The 14,586-nt window shown below is 38.1% G+C and overlaps 1 protein-coding gene across 1 annotated transcript in view; it reads left to right on the forward strand.

Moving 5' to 3' along the window:
* Positions 1–8,468, forward strand: part of LOC139719151 (cytosolic purine 5'-nucleotidase-like) — a 32,707-nt gene extending 24,239 nt beyond the window's left edge. Inside the window, exons 11-15 of the mRNA XM_071630586.1 lie at positions 596–833; positions 1,662–1,713; positions 3,875–3,993; positions 5,044–5,162; positions 6,126–8,468. Of these exons, the coding sequence (XP_071486687.1) occupies positions 596–833; positions 1,662–1,713; positions 3,875–3,993; positions 5,044–5,162; positions 6,126–6,332 (735 nt within the window). The 3' untranslated portion in view covers positions 6,333–8,468. The remainder of the gene's footprint in view (positions 1–595; positions 834–1,661; positions 1,714–3,874; positions 3,994–5,043; positions 5,163–6,125) is intronic.
* The last annotated feature ends 6,118 nt before the right edge of the window (positions 8,469–14,586 follow it).

Consider the following 14,586-nt stretch of genomic DNA (forward strand, 5'->3'; position numbering starts at 1 on the left):
TATAGAATCCACAAAACGAGTTGTGTTAAACTTTTTTCACTGATCTCTCTGTAAGTACCTAGACAGCCAAAGAATCTTGACTGGAGTTAAACATTACTGATTAGTGTACGCTTTGATGCACATATTTGCTGACAGGCACTATTCGTAAATTTCAAATGTACCCCAGTGGGCAGCGAATGAAGGTCAATTTAGTCAGGCCTTACCAAAGAGATTTTTCTCCTCCCCACCACTAGAGGGCGAACTGTACAATGGCGTCTGAGATTTCATGGAGGCTGCCATTACCCACTTAGTAATGGCAGACTTTGCACACTCACGTAACATTTATACAGCTCGTATTTGAACTTTTTGAACTTTTAAACAAGTACGCACTTCTTGATTTGGCCACTCCTCGATGCTCGTATTCTGGCGTGTTAGCATGAGGGGTGAGCCTACCGCCTCAAGTCTCCCCGTGCTCCACGTGCACTCACAAAACACTTGTGTAGGGCGTATGCATACTCCACACTCTAGCACTTACTCATTATAAGCTCTTTGGTCCACACATGCTTCCCCACGCTACTGGTACTGTAATGTGCATGACAACATACACCACTTACAGGACACAGGCAGTCTGAAGATCGGCAGCCACGTGGGACCGTTCCAGAAGGGCCAGGTCTACTCTGGTGGCTCCTGCGACGTCATCTGCGACATGCTGGGCGCCCGGGGCAACGACGTCCTCTACATCGGAGACCACATCTTTGGAGACATCCTCAAGTCGAAGAAGGAGAGGGGCTGGAGAACCTTCCTGGTGGTTCCAGAGGTGGCTCAAGAACTCTCAGTCTGGACAGAGAAGAGAAGTGAGCCCCTTTTGTATTTAGTCAAGGATGTTATGAAAAAAAAACAAACAAGATTCTTACATTTTTCTGGAAAGAAGGTTAAAGGGATGGTATGTTTCAACTTTTTGTGAGATAATTAGCAACCACTTGCATACCATTAGATTTTGAGAGATGGGTCCCACATTTTATTAGGGCCACTTTGTTTTACATTGTGTTTGGGTATCTCAGCCATTGCAAAACTGATTTTCCTCAAATGAAGTTTTCATTTCTCTTAGAATGGTATGCTCTTTGATACTTCATAAAGTCTCAATTCTAGTTATCCTACAAAAAGTTAAAATGTGAATCTCCATCTCAACCAAAACTATACTATCCCTTTAAATAATTTTCTGCATCACCAGTGTCATCAAATTATGTTCATTCAAGTACACCACATGTACCTGGTGCTTGTTGCAGTTATGTGAAGAAATATTGCTCGGCCTGTCCTACATTGTAAGGACTCTAAATATGTCTTTCTTTCCTTCTTTCGTTGTTTTGTTGTGCTTTTGATGTTTACTAGGCAAAACATAGAAGCTGGTAAGAAACTTGGAAATGAAAGAATGCATGTACAGTAAGACTGTATCAGATATAGAAGATCAGTACCATCCATGCTCAATTCAAAATTTTTAAAGATTTTACGAGGTATTTGTTCATAGTGCTAGGAGCACTAACCAAGAGAAGAGTTACTGCAAGCTACTTGATTATTGTCTCAGCAGCTAATAGTTTAGATGATGACAATTTTGCTGTAACAGCATGTTGCAACATAGCTGTAATTGGTGATTTGTTTTGTCTTTTTTTTTCTTCCTTTTTCAGCTTTGTTTGAGAAACTGGAGGATCTTGATGTTGCCTTGGCAGAGGAATACAAGTAAGTTCATGGGATGAATGGTAACTTTAGTCATACATGACATTTATATTTCTACCTCGCAAGTAGAGGAGTGCGTTATATTGAGATTGTTATCACATGTGAGCATTAATGCTGATAATCTTGTCAATCTATGTTATAAAATGGGTTCAAGAATGTAGCCAATAGGAAGCGCTGAAATGAGACACACCTCCTTCCTTTACTTCAGTACAATTGCACTGCCTGTAATCCTATGGTAGATTGCCGATCGTCTGTGCGCGCGGCGGCTCCTTTGATGAATTGCATGCATACGCGCTGTCAATCCTGTAAACAACTTCTAGTTCGGGCTGCCGGCCGGCCGGCCTGTCTTCCCTTGTGCATAACATGTGTGGCGTACGTACGTATACTCTACTATACGTACACTTTGTACAGTACAGTAGACCAAGCGTTATGGGACCGGACGCGTACATGGAGTCACTCTGAAGAGCAAATCCAACGATTTAGCAGGTTAATTCTTACGCCGTTTTCAGAGTATGTTGTCTAGTAGGCCTATATGAGGAGTCTATATCAAGTCTTTAAGGTAAAGGGTGCATATTCTATGTAAAATAAGTAAGTTTTCATGCGGGAACTTAAGTGTCCGGAAACCCAACCCCCCATTATACTTATAGTATGTTATACTGTATGTGCGGGACTTTCGCGAGTGCGACGTGCGTAAATGTTTGGGACGAACATCTTCGGACGTCTTGACCCACAAAGGTACGTGAAAAACGCTGAAAAATGATGTTAGTTTTCGAATTTTCGACCCATTTTATAAAACAAATGATGCACAGGATTATTTCGTGGCGTTATTCCTGTGCATCATTTGTATAAAATGTAGGGGATCAACCCAGAGCATACTGCAACGGATTCAATTAAACATGCATTGGCTACCAAAACTGCAGACTAAAATTTGACAGTGACCCACGAAACAGAGTTGCATGGAGAACAGGCGTTTGACACTCTAGCAGCCCGCTGCCTACCCCAGAACCTGGAACACCCGTGGCAGATGTAAACTAAAAAACCCGGATCGAGTCAAGTAGACAAGGGTCTTGTTTGTATGAATTCAAACTGGTCACCATTTAACTATTTAATCCATTGTCTCAAGATCTAAACCTTGTAAAAAGTTGTGTTTGATGTTTACTTTCGAGTCTCCAGGGTCAAGAAGCATTGCCATGATGTTGTTACAGTAGTATCTTGCAAGTATCGTCTCATGCCTAATTTGTATAGAGGTGCATGAAATGAAAATAAAGTAATGTATTATAGCTGAGGGTTCTTATGAATAGACATACATTTCTTATGATTTCTCCACAGCAATATCATTTTTTTTTTTTTTTGTGACACATGACCTGTGTAGACCTCAGCCTATATATCATTAAGTATAGTCTTGGGAAGTGGTTGATTTACAGGAGGCATCTATGAAAAATATTTGCCAAAAACCCAGATCAAAGTCCATGTAATGTAGTTGAGAAAACATCAAATGCACTTTGTCCCTCCCAATTCAAAAATATAGGTACTGTATAAGCCTATTAGTGCTGGGCTGATGATAATGATAATTGAAGGGCACTCGAGAAAAACAATGCTCACCCTGAAGAGACTGCCTTGTAGGTACCCTGGGATGTAGATACCAAAGTTGTTGTTTTTTTATTATTATTCATTAGTTTGTTTATTAGTCTTCAGCTAACTGTTATGATTAGTATTTTTTTCATCCTTGTGTGTTTGTATATGTTACTCCTTTTTCAATTGATGTCTGTATTGTATCCATTCTTTAGCATCTTGTTGATTGCTGTATATGCCAATTGTTTTGTGGGGTTTGTATTTTCGCAAAATAACAAGTCAGATGCTATTTGCAAATTTAACAACTCAAGAAAATATTAACTCTGATCTTGACATGAATGTGATGTGCAAGTATTTATTCATTACTGTACTCCATGATCGAGAATTCAACAACTCAGAAAATCACTGGGCAGTCCAGATTCGCAGAAAATAGACTCGTTAAATATTTGGCATATACAGCATGTTTAAACTTTCGTTTGTGTATTCTTCACTGTTTAAATCACACCTGCAATTCAGTCTTGTGGCTGCAAGACTTGGATATTTTATTAAAACACCCTGTATCTTTCTACCTATCTTTCTGTTTGGAATCCAGGAATTTAGACAGCGGTACAGACAAGATCCCAGACATCAGTCAAGTGAGGAAGGCCATTCAATCCATCACCCATGAGATGGACATGTGCCATGGGAAGCTCGGAAGTCTCTTCCGTAGTGGTGAGAGCAAACAGACATAACATTGGAGTACCCAAAAGACCCAGTAGTGTGGGAATTCCAGGGTACAAACCACATACAAACCGACTATACAAACCAACTATGCAAACCATATACAGAGAAGTTTATAATTGATCGCAAAATACTATGATACATGGCAGTCACGATCAGACATACATGTACACGATACAAAATTACTACACTGGTCGGCGCGCCCCCTTGGCTAACAACTCATATTTTGGTTACCAACTTACAAAAACATAACTATTTCACCAACTATGCGTACAAACATACTGTAATCTTATAAAGATTCTTCATATATTCAGTTCTGGGTTTAGGGACGTATAATGTACAAATTAAAGCGTATCTGGTTGATACCTCAGGTGTTCGTAATACATTTAATAATTCTTTCAAGTAATCTGGGACGTTAAAAACTTTGTACAAAAATGCAAATTGATATCTGACTCTTTGGGACACCGATTGCCAATTGTTGTTTGTCAGTAGAGGGCGCTTCTCGAAGAAATTATGAAAACTCTCATTCCGTTTTAGTATTGTGGGGGGGGGGGGGGGTAGGTATTATGAAATGTATATAAAGTTACATTCAGAGTTTGTATTTCAGTTCTTTGGAATATAAAATGCTGCAGATTGAAAACAAGCAATAAATTACATTCATAATTTTTAAAGAAGTATTTGTCATGCAATAAATTCCATTTTACAACAGTACTTATTGCTTTGATTTGTTGTCGCAGTGTTTAGTGTTCGCTGTAAGATTTTATGTGACCAAAAGTCATGTCTCTTTCCACACAAATAAAATGGAGAGAAACATAACAACACATGATGATGTAAGAACACTGGAAGATAAATTTTCAAGGAATTTGAACTCAATAAGTAATAGATATTTCTCTCAAGGAGTTGATTGTTCAGTCATACATACTTTTCAACGGATGTAGATTTTGTGCTCCGATGTGAATAGGACTATTGGATTGTCCATCTTTAAGATTTTTCATATGTTTTAACAAGTCCCTCCTTCTACAATGTACCCCATTACTCTAGGCTCCAGACAGACGTTGTTTGCCAGCCAGGTCCTTCGTTACGCTGATCTCTACTCCTCCTCATTCCTCAACTTGCTTCACTATCCCTTCAGTTATCTCTTCAGGGCGCCTCACCAATTGGTAAGTCTCATTCACATTTTCCTTAAGTTCGAAAGTAATCTGTACATACCTTTGAAACTTAAAGTCTATGAGTGTATGATAGAAGAGTTAAAGAATTCTGAGTTCATACATATTTTGCTGTCTTTGAACACACAATTTTCTCCTCTTTTTATGCCTGTTTGTTTTGTCTAGCATCATTCTTCTCTGTATGATCTTCTTCTTTTCCTTTTTCATATTAGTCTTCTTGTTCTTGTCATTATTACCATGATTATAATCAGCAGCATTATCATCATTATGATGCGCACTCTTTTTATCATATATATAAACTAGAAAAGCACTCTGAGAGCGCAGACCTCCACCAAGCATGCAGCTCATTTCCACCCATACTGATCTTGTTCTTCCACAGAGATATCAGTGATTTCCACCCATACGTATTTGTAGCATTGTGTGCTGAAAGTCGCCCGATTTCCCAATATAGAAGCCTTTGTTACGTCATAAAGCCTCAGCTGCACGGCGCGCCTCGCCCTAGCAGAAACTAGAGCACGCACTTTAGTGCACGCATGCAAACCTCAAATACGCGCAGCCTGAACTCTCAAGTTCATTGACCTTACCTGGCAAAATATCAAAAATCCTACTTAAATTCCCCGAAAATTCTCGGATCACTACCAAAAGTTAATCGTTTGTTACTTGTGTCATTCTCAACCTTTCCTGCAAGTTTCATCTCAATCCGTTAACTACTTTTTGAGTTATTTTGCACACGGACAAACGAACCAACGAACGAACCAACGAACCAACGGTAACGAAAACATAACCTCCCCCCTCGGCGGAGGTAATAAATAAATATATATGCATGGATAACAAAGAATATGAGATTACAACAGTAAACTGCAGGTTCATTTCTTTCTTGTTTTTTTTTTTTTTTGTATGATCAAGCATCCTGTTTTACTGCCTTTAAAGTAAAGCATTATCATCCCATCCCTACAGATGCCCCATGAGGCTACGGTCGATCACCACGACCATTTTGAGGAGGAGCCTCAGGCCATGATGTCACCAGCGTTGTCGCGGAAACGCGCAGCCAGCGACGTTACGGGCACCAGCTCTGCCCGCCTGTCCAACGGGGAGCAGAAGAGCAAGACATTCTCCTCGCCGAAGCCGCCCGGAATCACCCACGGACACGACGAGGACGACTAGACACCGGCCAGCGACATCTTGAAGCTGAAAAGATTTTTTGGGAAAAAGGGACGGAAATTATTTGTCTTCCTCACTGTCATCTTATTGTTGCCAATCTGTCAGGTCAAGTCTTAGTGTAAATCCCTTGTACATTGTAAGTCTGCGCCAAATATTAGGTTTATGAAGTGGCCAAGATACTTTATTCACCATATTGCTGCCTGATGTTTATTTTTTCTCCTTTTTTTTTAAATGTTTGAAGTCTTGACCATTGTGCCAATGAATATGTACATCACATAACTTGGAGCTATGTATAGCATTATGCTGAAAGGCCATCAGGGCAATGTTGTTGTTGTTTTTTCCACCAAACATCATTTTAGTAAATATAAACTCCTTGACATACTCTAATCTAAACAGTAGCACATTATGATACATCTAGTACTATACCAAGGTGCACATTGTAGGCAATCAGCTGATTTTCTTTAGAAAACATTCAGTCTCAAAGAGATAGGGCAATCAATAATAGATCAAGTGTCGATCTTATGTGATCAATGGTAAACTGTAAGGGATACGGTGTTTGATGTCATTGATGCTCACCTGGAAAGAGTAGAAGAACAAGCTGATGGAGGTTTTTTTTGCAGTCCAATTAGTGTAAGTACATGAGCTGCTTTGACAGTACCACAAGGGGGTTCCCCCTTTTGATGCCATCTGACAAGTGTATAAAGTTGTAGAATCTGCACAATATTAAAAGCTTGTATCAAGCCTGCAATGAAATGTACGAGGGGTTTTGGTTTTGCACAGTAAAGAGAGGGAGTAAAATCCAGCAGTACTGCCATCAAAACTACACTGATCGATTTCATCAGGTTTTGAAGTGTAGTTTCTCGCTTTCTTTTTCTAAGTGTGAACATCAATGAGTTTTGCCTAATGCTTGTAATGTGTTTGCAGCATGAATTGTGATTTATGTCCTACAGCAGGCCAAAATGCTGAATTAATGCATTGTGAGATTGGTAGAATCTCTATGAATTTAAAGTAGAGTGCTACTGCCCTTCAGACCACCATCTTGAAATACCTTTCTCAGTGCATGCAGACTCTTTGCCAGTGGTAATGATAGAGTTAAAGCTTGTGGCATGATATGCTGCAATTGACTGCATTTTGAATGGATTTCAGTCAGGGGTTATGAATACACCTACAAAACCTGACCTAAATGGCAAATATTGGGAGAAATTTCCACAAGACTTGGCTGTTGTGGCATGTGTGGGAATATTTCAGTTATACTGTTGAACCTTGTTTTAAAGAAGTCAGATATAACAAAACCCTTTTGAAAACACAGGTAATTTCACAGGTCCCAATGGTATATTACTTTGTTTTAATACCCTGATATTGTAAGAAACTTGATATAGCAAGATATTTGTCATGGTTTGGGGGTCATACCCCAGTGATGACATTTTTAGGTGAAGGTAGTACTCCAGCTTTGTACATTCAACAGGTTTATAATTGTTTTAATGGATGTCTAAATTGGTGTCAAACAGGTGTGTATGTGAAGACTTGTATGTGTGCCTTTTACCAACTGGCTGGTAAGATGTGAGCCCTCTGGTGTTTTCGATATCTTAACCTTTTCTCTGCCAGATGATGCAATCCTCATAGACTTTGTACATGGCTTACCAGGTTTCTGAAGGGTAAGGGTTTAAGGATCTGTGAGTCATGTTTTGGTAAGATCTCCTCTGTCATGCTGTCACAATAGGGAGCTTTCGATTTTTGCGACGTGGACGTTCAGAGGAAGAAAAAAAATCTGTTCTGTGTGTGCGCAAAATTGCTAATCAAAATCAATCTCACGTCATCTCGAGTTATCACTACACTTACTGGGCCATTTTTGTGTCTGCTTAATTCATGATGTAGAGAGCTACTTGGTACAAGGATCACATGGGGGTGCCGTTTTTACTTATTAAGCTGCATCTTTGCGTAATCTAAAGCTACTTGCAACACGATGCATGAAGATCGGAGTACGGCCAAGGTAATTGTTGTCTAAACATCTGCATCGCAAATCTAAAGCTCCCTTTTGATGGCACAGTGGAACCTCGTTATAACGAGGGTGGACATGGCAAGATGTATGATATAACAAGGTGATTTGCATGTCCCGTTGCTTGTATGTCCTTTTGTATTTATCCCGTCTATGACAAGATGCCTGATATGATTGATAAGTTTCAGTGGTCCCAAGCAACTTGTTATAATGAGGTTCCCCTGTGTCTGTGTACAATATGACATGTAGAAAGTGTGTGCACTTTTACGCTGTGAATATAACCCAGTACAAAGTGTGAATGTAATTAGACGACTGCCTTGGACAGGAATGTTTGTTAAGCTCTGTAGATTTCTTTTGATCACTCTTAACTGTCGGGCAGTCATCAGCAAGTTGTACAAAGTCACTGTGGATTCCGAGGGACAGAATTATCGACAGTTCCCGTGACAATCATGGAATGCAGTATTTATTGGGCATTTCATCTAGAATTGTGTCAGAGGCAGAAGGGCATTAATCATGTATATAGTCGATGGAGTTAATGCCCTTCTGTATCTCAACCAAAGGTTATATTAAACCGTTGTGAGAACGGTATGATAGGTCATGAATACCTATGGGTATATCACACTTCAGGATTACTCTGGAGTTTCCTGGTTTTGTGTCAACATAAACATTATGGAGAGAGTGGAGTATGCTAATGTAACTTGGTCTCTTTAGACTCTTGTTGCTCTGTATTAACAGTTTTAATTCTACATATGCTCCACATATGTTATTATTATATTGATGTGTGCATAGGTGATGCACATTGGAATGCTGTGGTATTGGACAAGTCAGTTAAGTTTATGCACTGTCACCAAAGTGAAGCAATTCTTTTCAGTAAGTGCAAAAAGATTTAAGCCAATCAACTGATCTATCATGATAGTATGTTGCCCAGTGTAATATATTGCCCTCAACATGTATTTGTGTGTACAATCTTATCATACAAGAATCATAATCAAAATCTGAAATGTAATAAGTGGCAATCATCCATCCATAAAGATCATTGCAAGGTACATTTTTAAAAGTCTTCTTTTTTCTTTTTTCTTTTTTTTTTTTTGGTGTGATTTTGTACAAAGTGTCAATTAAGCTACTTTTAGATTTTTTTGTCAGGTGTTGCTCATTGGAAACAAATAATAGATCTGCGCGATAATGTCGAAAAGAAAAGATTTTCATTGTCAGCCATCATGATAATAGTGTCTGTGGTCCTTTCATGACAAACAGTTCTGGTGTATATTGATTTCCCTTTATATTTGTTGCTGCTGTAAAAACACTGGATATCAACATAATTGTAATTGCTGGTAAACCTTTGCCTGTATAGATATGAGGTTTCCCATCAGACGTTTTGAGTTAAAGAATTCTTTATCGATCGTAATCAGGCAGTTTGTTTGAGTTGAAGAATTCTTTATCGATTAAAATCACTCACAGTGCGTTGTGTTTGTTCAAAGATTGATTTCTGGAGTGCAACTGCAGAATTTTCCAGGATGTTGACAAGTTTCTTGTTTTCTTTCTTGATGAAGACATAGATATCACTGTCATTTTAAAAATAGTGTTATCCTCTGTGCGTGCAAAGATGATCGTTATGTTATTGTAGGTAAACATTATGCTTCAGTTCTTGCTTCAGGCTTGAGATGTATTTGCGTAGGTGTGATGTTACTTTAGCTGCAACACGAGACTTGTGGCCTGGCAACCAGATGTGTTTGTGTACAATGCATCGTTATGTGAGGGCAAGCATATTGTTCTCTCCTTTGCAATACCTCAAGTGAGAAAAAAAGAAAAAAGAAGAAAGAATAGTCAAATAGAGAGGCAGAATGAAGAAAAAGGTAGTTTGATTTTGATTTGGAGTGTTAGAGCGTGATTGAAGCTCTGCAAAACTTGATCACCACTCTGTTTTTATTCCTTTCTCTTTGGCCGCTAAAATCGAGGAACAATGAATCAGTCATCCGTGGTAGCAAATTTTCACACGCCAGTTTTGTTGGGTTATGTCTGGCCGTCAACTCTTTGTGACACGTGCGATGGAGTTTCACCGATGGCTGACTATGAATACAGACATGAACAATGTGTGCACTTCAAGAAAAGTAAATCCGTTTTCTTGCTGGGAGTTGGAAAATATGCAGTGCTGAAAAGGCAGCTGCCCTAAATAGATTCCGTTTTCCTTAAAAGTTATATGGAAGTTAAAGTAATTAAGGTTGTATGAACTGTATTTCTATTGAATATATGCCATTGCTAGAAACCCAGAATGCCGACATGCCTTATATCTTCAAGGTCTTGAGTTACACATAATTATTCCCACATAGTTCTAATCTTTATCAAATGTTGGTGGACTTCTTTTCCTTCTTTTCCATGTTATTCAACTGAAATTTGTGAAAATTATTAGGTATCATATAATTTAGGTAGTCATGCTGAACCAGAATGGTTGCATTGCTGGATATTGTGAGTACTTGAGAGTCCACTGTTATAGCTTTGATATTTCCTTGCTGAACTTGCAGAAGGAAATCCAATCTTTTTGCTTCCTCCTCAAAATTTTATGTCACATTCATTTTCTGGTTTTTGTTGTTTTTGTTTTTTTGTTTTACAATGGAAGGATAACATAATTAGTGCTTCCCTCTTTCCTAATGAAGAATCCTCCATAGCACATAAAAGATAAGCAAAACATCATCATACTGAGTCCATGGAAATTCAGTATTCTTAGTTGGTTGTTGTCACCACAGTTGATACAATATTGCGGCTCTGATATAGGTTTTGTAAACAATAGTTTGTAATGTGAGCAGATAGGTTGCTATAGGTTACCTGTATTGCAGTTACTTTGTGAAGGCAAGCGTGATCAGATCTTAACAGCATGAAATATTTTTCTCAGGAATGATGCACAAATGGACTGATTCTGATTCATGTTTTACATCTCTACCAAACAAAACAAAAACAAAAAATCTTAAGATACAGATGTATGTTTTACATCCATGCTTGGTCATGTGCCATCGACTAATCATTTTTCGAGACACTGAAATAAGCTTAGCTATATCACGATGTTCTGTGAAGTGTTTTAATGCAAAAGGTATTAAATCTTCATTGGAATACTCAAACAGATGCATAATGACAATCCGAAATACAAATAGGAGTGATCTGAAGACGTGTGTCAGCTACTGAAATTTCCTCAACTGCCGTTGAAAAAAAATTAACATAATGTATTCACAGATGGAATACAGTTATTACCCAACGTTTGATTTCACTATTCTGCCAGCTGAATTATCTCAATTCTCCGTGGACTACTACCTGTCATTAGTGCCACACATGATTTTCTGTCCATTAACTGAAAAAAAAAAAACAACACTTAGCATTCAACTCTGTTGCAATATTGTTTATTGCTTTGATTTGCATATGGAGTTATGCATAATTTGTTTGTAATGTACATTCATCAGAGGAGTGTTTTGGTGAAGTGCCTCAGATATGTGCAAAGTTTGTACAGGCAAACAAGTTTTATTTTGTCAGTGTACAATGTATGTATCTAAGATGACAGGGCCATTCTGTATATGTTTTGCCAGTGGATGGTATTTTGTTACCGTAATTACTTGATTATGGCTCAAAAAAAAAAAAAGCTATGGCAACCACGACAGGTGCAGTATACAAGTGCAGGTTGTGTGGTAAAACAGTAATTGTTTGACTAGCAGCAGTTGATGAAAATCTGGGCAATTCATGAGCAATGAAATAACAGCTTTATGCAACTCATCTCAGCAGTGATTGGGAAAACTGTGGCAAGGTATATTGTGTTTTATAGACAGAAGTAGCAGATGTCTTTGTTTTTGTTTTTTCCTCTCCACATGGTATGGATATTTATTTGTATATATTGATGGACGCAGACAGAGGTTTTTCAGCACAAGTTTTATTTTTGCATAAAACATTCTGGCTCCTGTTTTATTTGTTTTGCGTGTAACATATCTGCACGACCTCATCATTACTGCTGTCTTCAGTATGGATGAGGAGGATTCAAAGGGTCACTTTTTTGTTTTTAACAGCATCCGTGTGAGACGTATCAGGTACGACTCTGTGGACATGATAAATCTCCTAGAGTGACACAAAGAGGATGAAATATTGTTTTTTTTACAAAGCCCTGTAGCACCGACCGGCATCATTCATTTCTACTCCTATTGACATTAGTTTCTAGGGTTGTGCTGAAGTGTAACTAAACCTACTTTGGGTGTGGCTAATACTTTGCATTGTTTAGTTTTTGTCACAGTCGTGTGGACTAGAGTGAATATAGAGATTATCTTCTCAAGCAGTTAATGTACGTCATGGTAGATGTTGCGAAGTATAGAATATCAAAGTGTGATGTCATGGACATTCATTGCCATGGAAACTGGTTCTAAACAACCTCACCTGGCCCAAATATCTATTAACACTGTTGTTGCTAACCATGCTGGCACCATGTTTCATCTTGAGTTATAGAATGGGTAGTGAGAATCCTGCGATCTCATTGGTTGAGAACTGTATGTAGATTTTCTACTGGCCACATGCTGCCTTGCAGTGGTAAACAGGTTATCACGCACTTTAGCAGGAGTACGCACACTTGTAACAAAGGTTTGCGCACTAAGCAAGCGTTCACGCACTCAGTATGAGACACCTATTGGCTGAAAAATCATGCATCCAGTCCTTTTGCCATGCATCCAGTAATTACTGGATGCATGATTTTTGGGCTTTCGTCTATGGCAGCACAAAAGGAAATGCATCCAGTAAATTTGCCATCAGATAACATGATCCAAAAATGGATTTTTGGCAAGAAAATTGTCCCCATTCTATAACGCAGATGATGCACGTTCGTCTTTTCATGCGTCAGTCGGAATAGCGTGCATGTGGTAACTATATAATTACCTTATGCACACAATTCCGACTGGCGCACTCAGACCTGTGCGTCATTTGTATACTGTGGCAGAAGACTGTGACATCATCACTTTGGTATTCTATTGGATTAGTACTTGCATAATTCAAAGGAAATGTGTTTGCACATTGTGTGTTCTTTTGTTTTGTTTCTCAGTTGGTTGACTACAAAGGCTAGATGGAACAGAAATAATTTTCTGGTGGAATCAAGAGTCATTTTGTAATAAGATCAAAAACTTTTATTTTGTTTAAAGCCAGATGTAGCTTTCCTTCGAATATTCTACACAAGAAACTGACTCAGTTTCGACAAAGACAGATACAGATGACAGTGTAGATTCATCATGACCATAATTTTATGAATGCTCAAGATGAGAATGCTAGTAGTGACATGCTGAAGATTACATTCGCTACAGTTACATCACAGATATGAAAATTTTTCTATGTGTTTTAATTATGTTTTCATACATGAAATCATATGTCTGTAGTACCCCATATCTTTGCGATAATGAAAACGAAACAAAACTTGCAATTTTTTTGTTGTTGTAGTATCCCAAAACAGCGACTCTCCAGCCTAAAATCATAGAAAACCTCTATGTGGGTCTCTATATATCATGAAAGTATCTTATTTTGACGGAAAATTCAAATTACAGCTTCTTTTCTTTGTCAGCCAAAGAGGAAATGCAGTTTGATCTCAATTTTGGGACCACTTGGTGCCAAGCCAGTAACCAGTTGTAGTGCATTTTCCTTCATTTGTCGTCTTCTTTCTCAATTAGCATAAAATGATAAATAAGTTATAACTTGTATGAGAAACATGTCTAGAATTTACCTGAATATTTTTAGTGCAGCTTCATCTCCAAGGGAACATTTTTCTTTAATGTTGTTTCTTCTTCTGTTTTTTTTTTCAACCAAAGAGGGAAAGGAGATATACCACTTTCCTTGCCAGGTTTATTGCTATCTCTGGTGTTGATATGTTTGATGGTTTGCAAAGCTGCCAGGAGATTGTTATACCTCTAGCATATCAAATTTGTTCTCATTTACAAGTTGCAATTATGTGATTTTTACCATTCCATTATGTCTACTTGTTGGGGTTTTGTTTCTCATTGATGATTTAAAACCAAAGTTTTCAATACAAGTTTAATGTCATATTGTAGAAGTGATTTGCTAGTTTTATAGTTTCATTATTTTTGTATATAGTTAGACATGCACTGAGTACAGGTTTCTAGTCTTGATTGTTTTCTGTGATTTCCTTTTGTCATTTTCTTCCTCTTGTTTTTATGGGAACAGTGACTTGTTTTGGTCAAAAATATCTTTTCTATATTTATACTCAAGTGAAATATGTGGTATTGATTTGTCGTTTGTTGT

The sequence above is a fragment of the Diadema antillarum genome, unplaced genomic scaffold (assembly GCF_040938485.1).
Source record: "Diadema antillarum isolate AM-2024a unplaced genomic scaffold, OU_Dant_1.0 scf00000105, whole genome shotgun sequence".
Lineage (NCBI taxonomy): Eukaryota > Metazoa > Echinodermata > Echinoidea > Diadematoida > Diadematidae > Diadema > Diadema antillarum.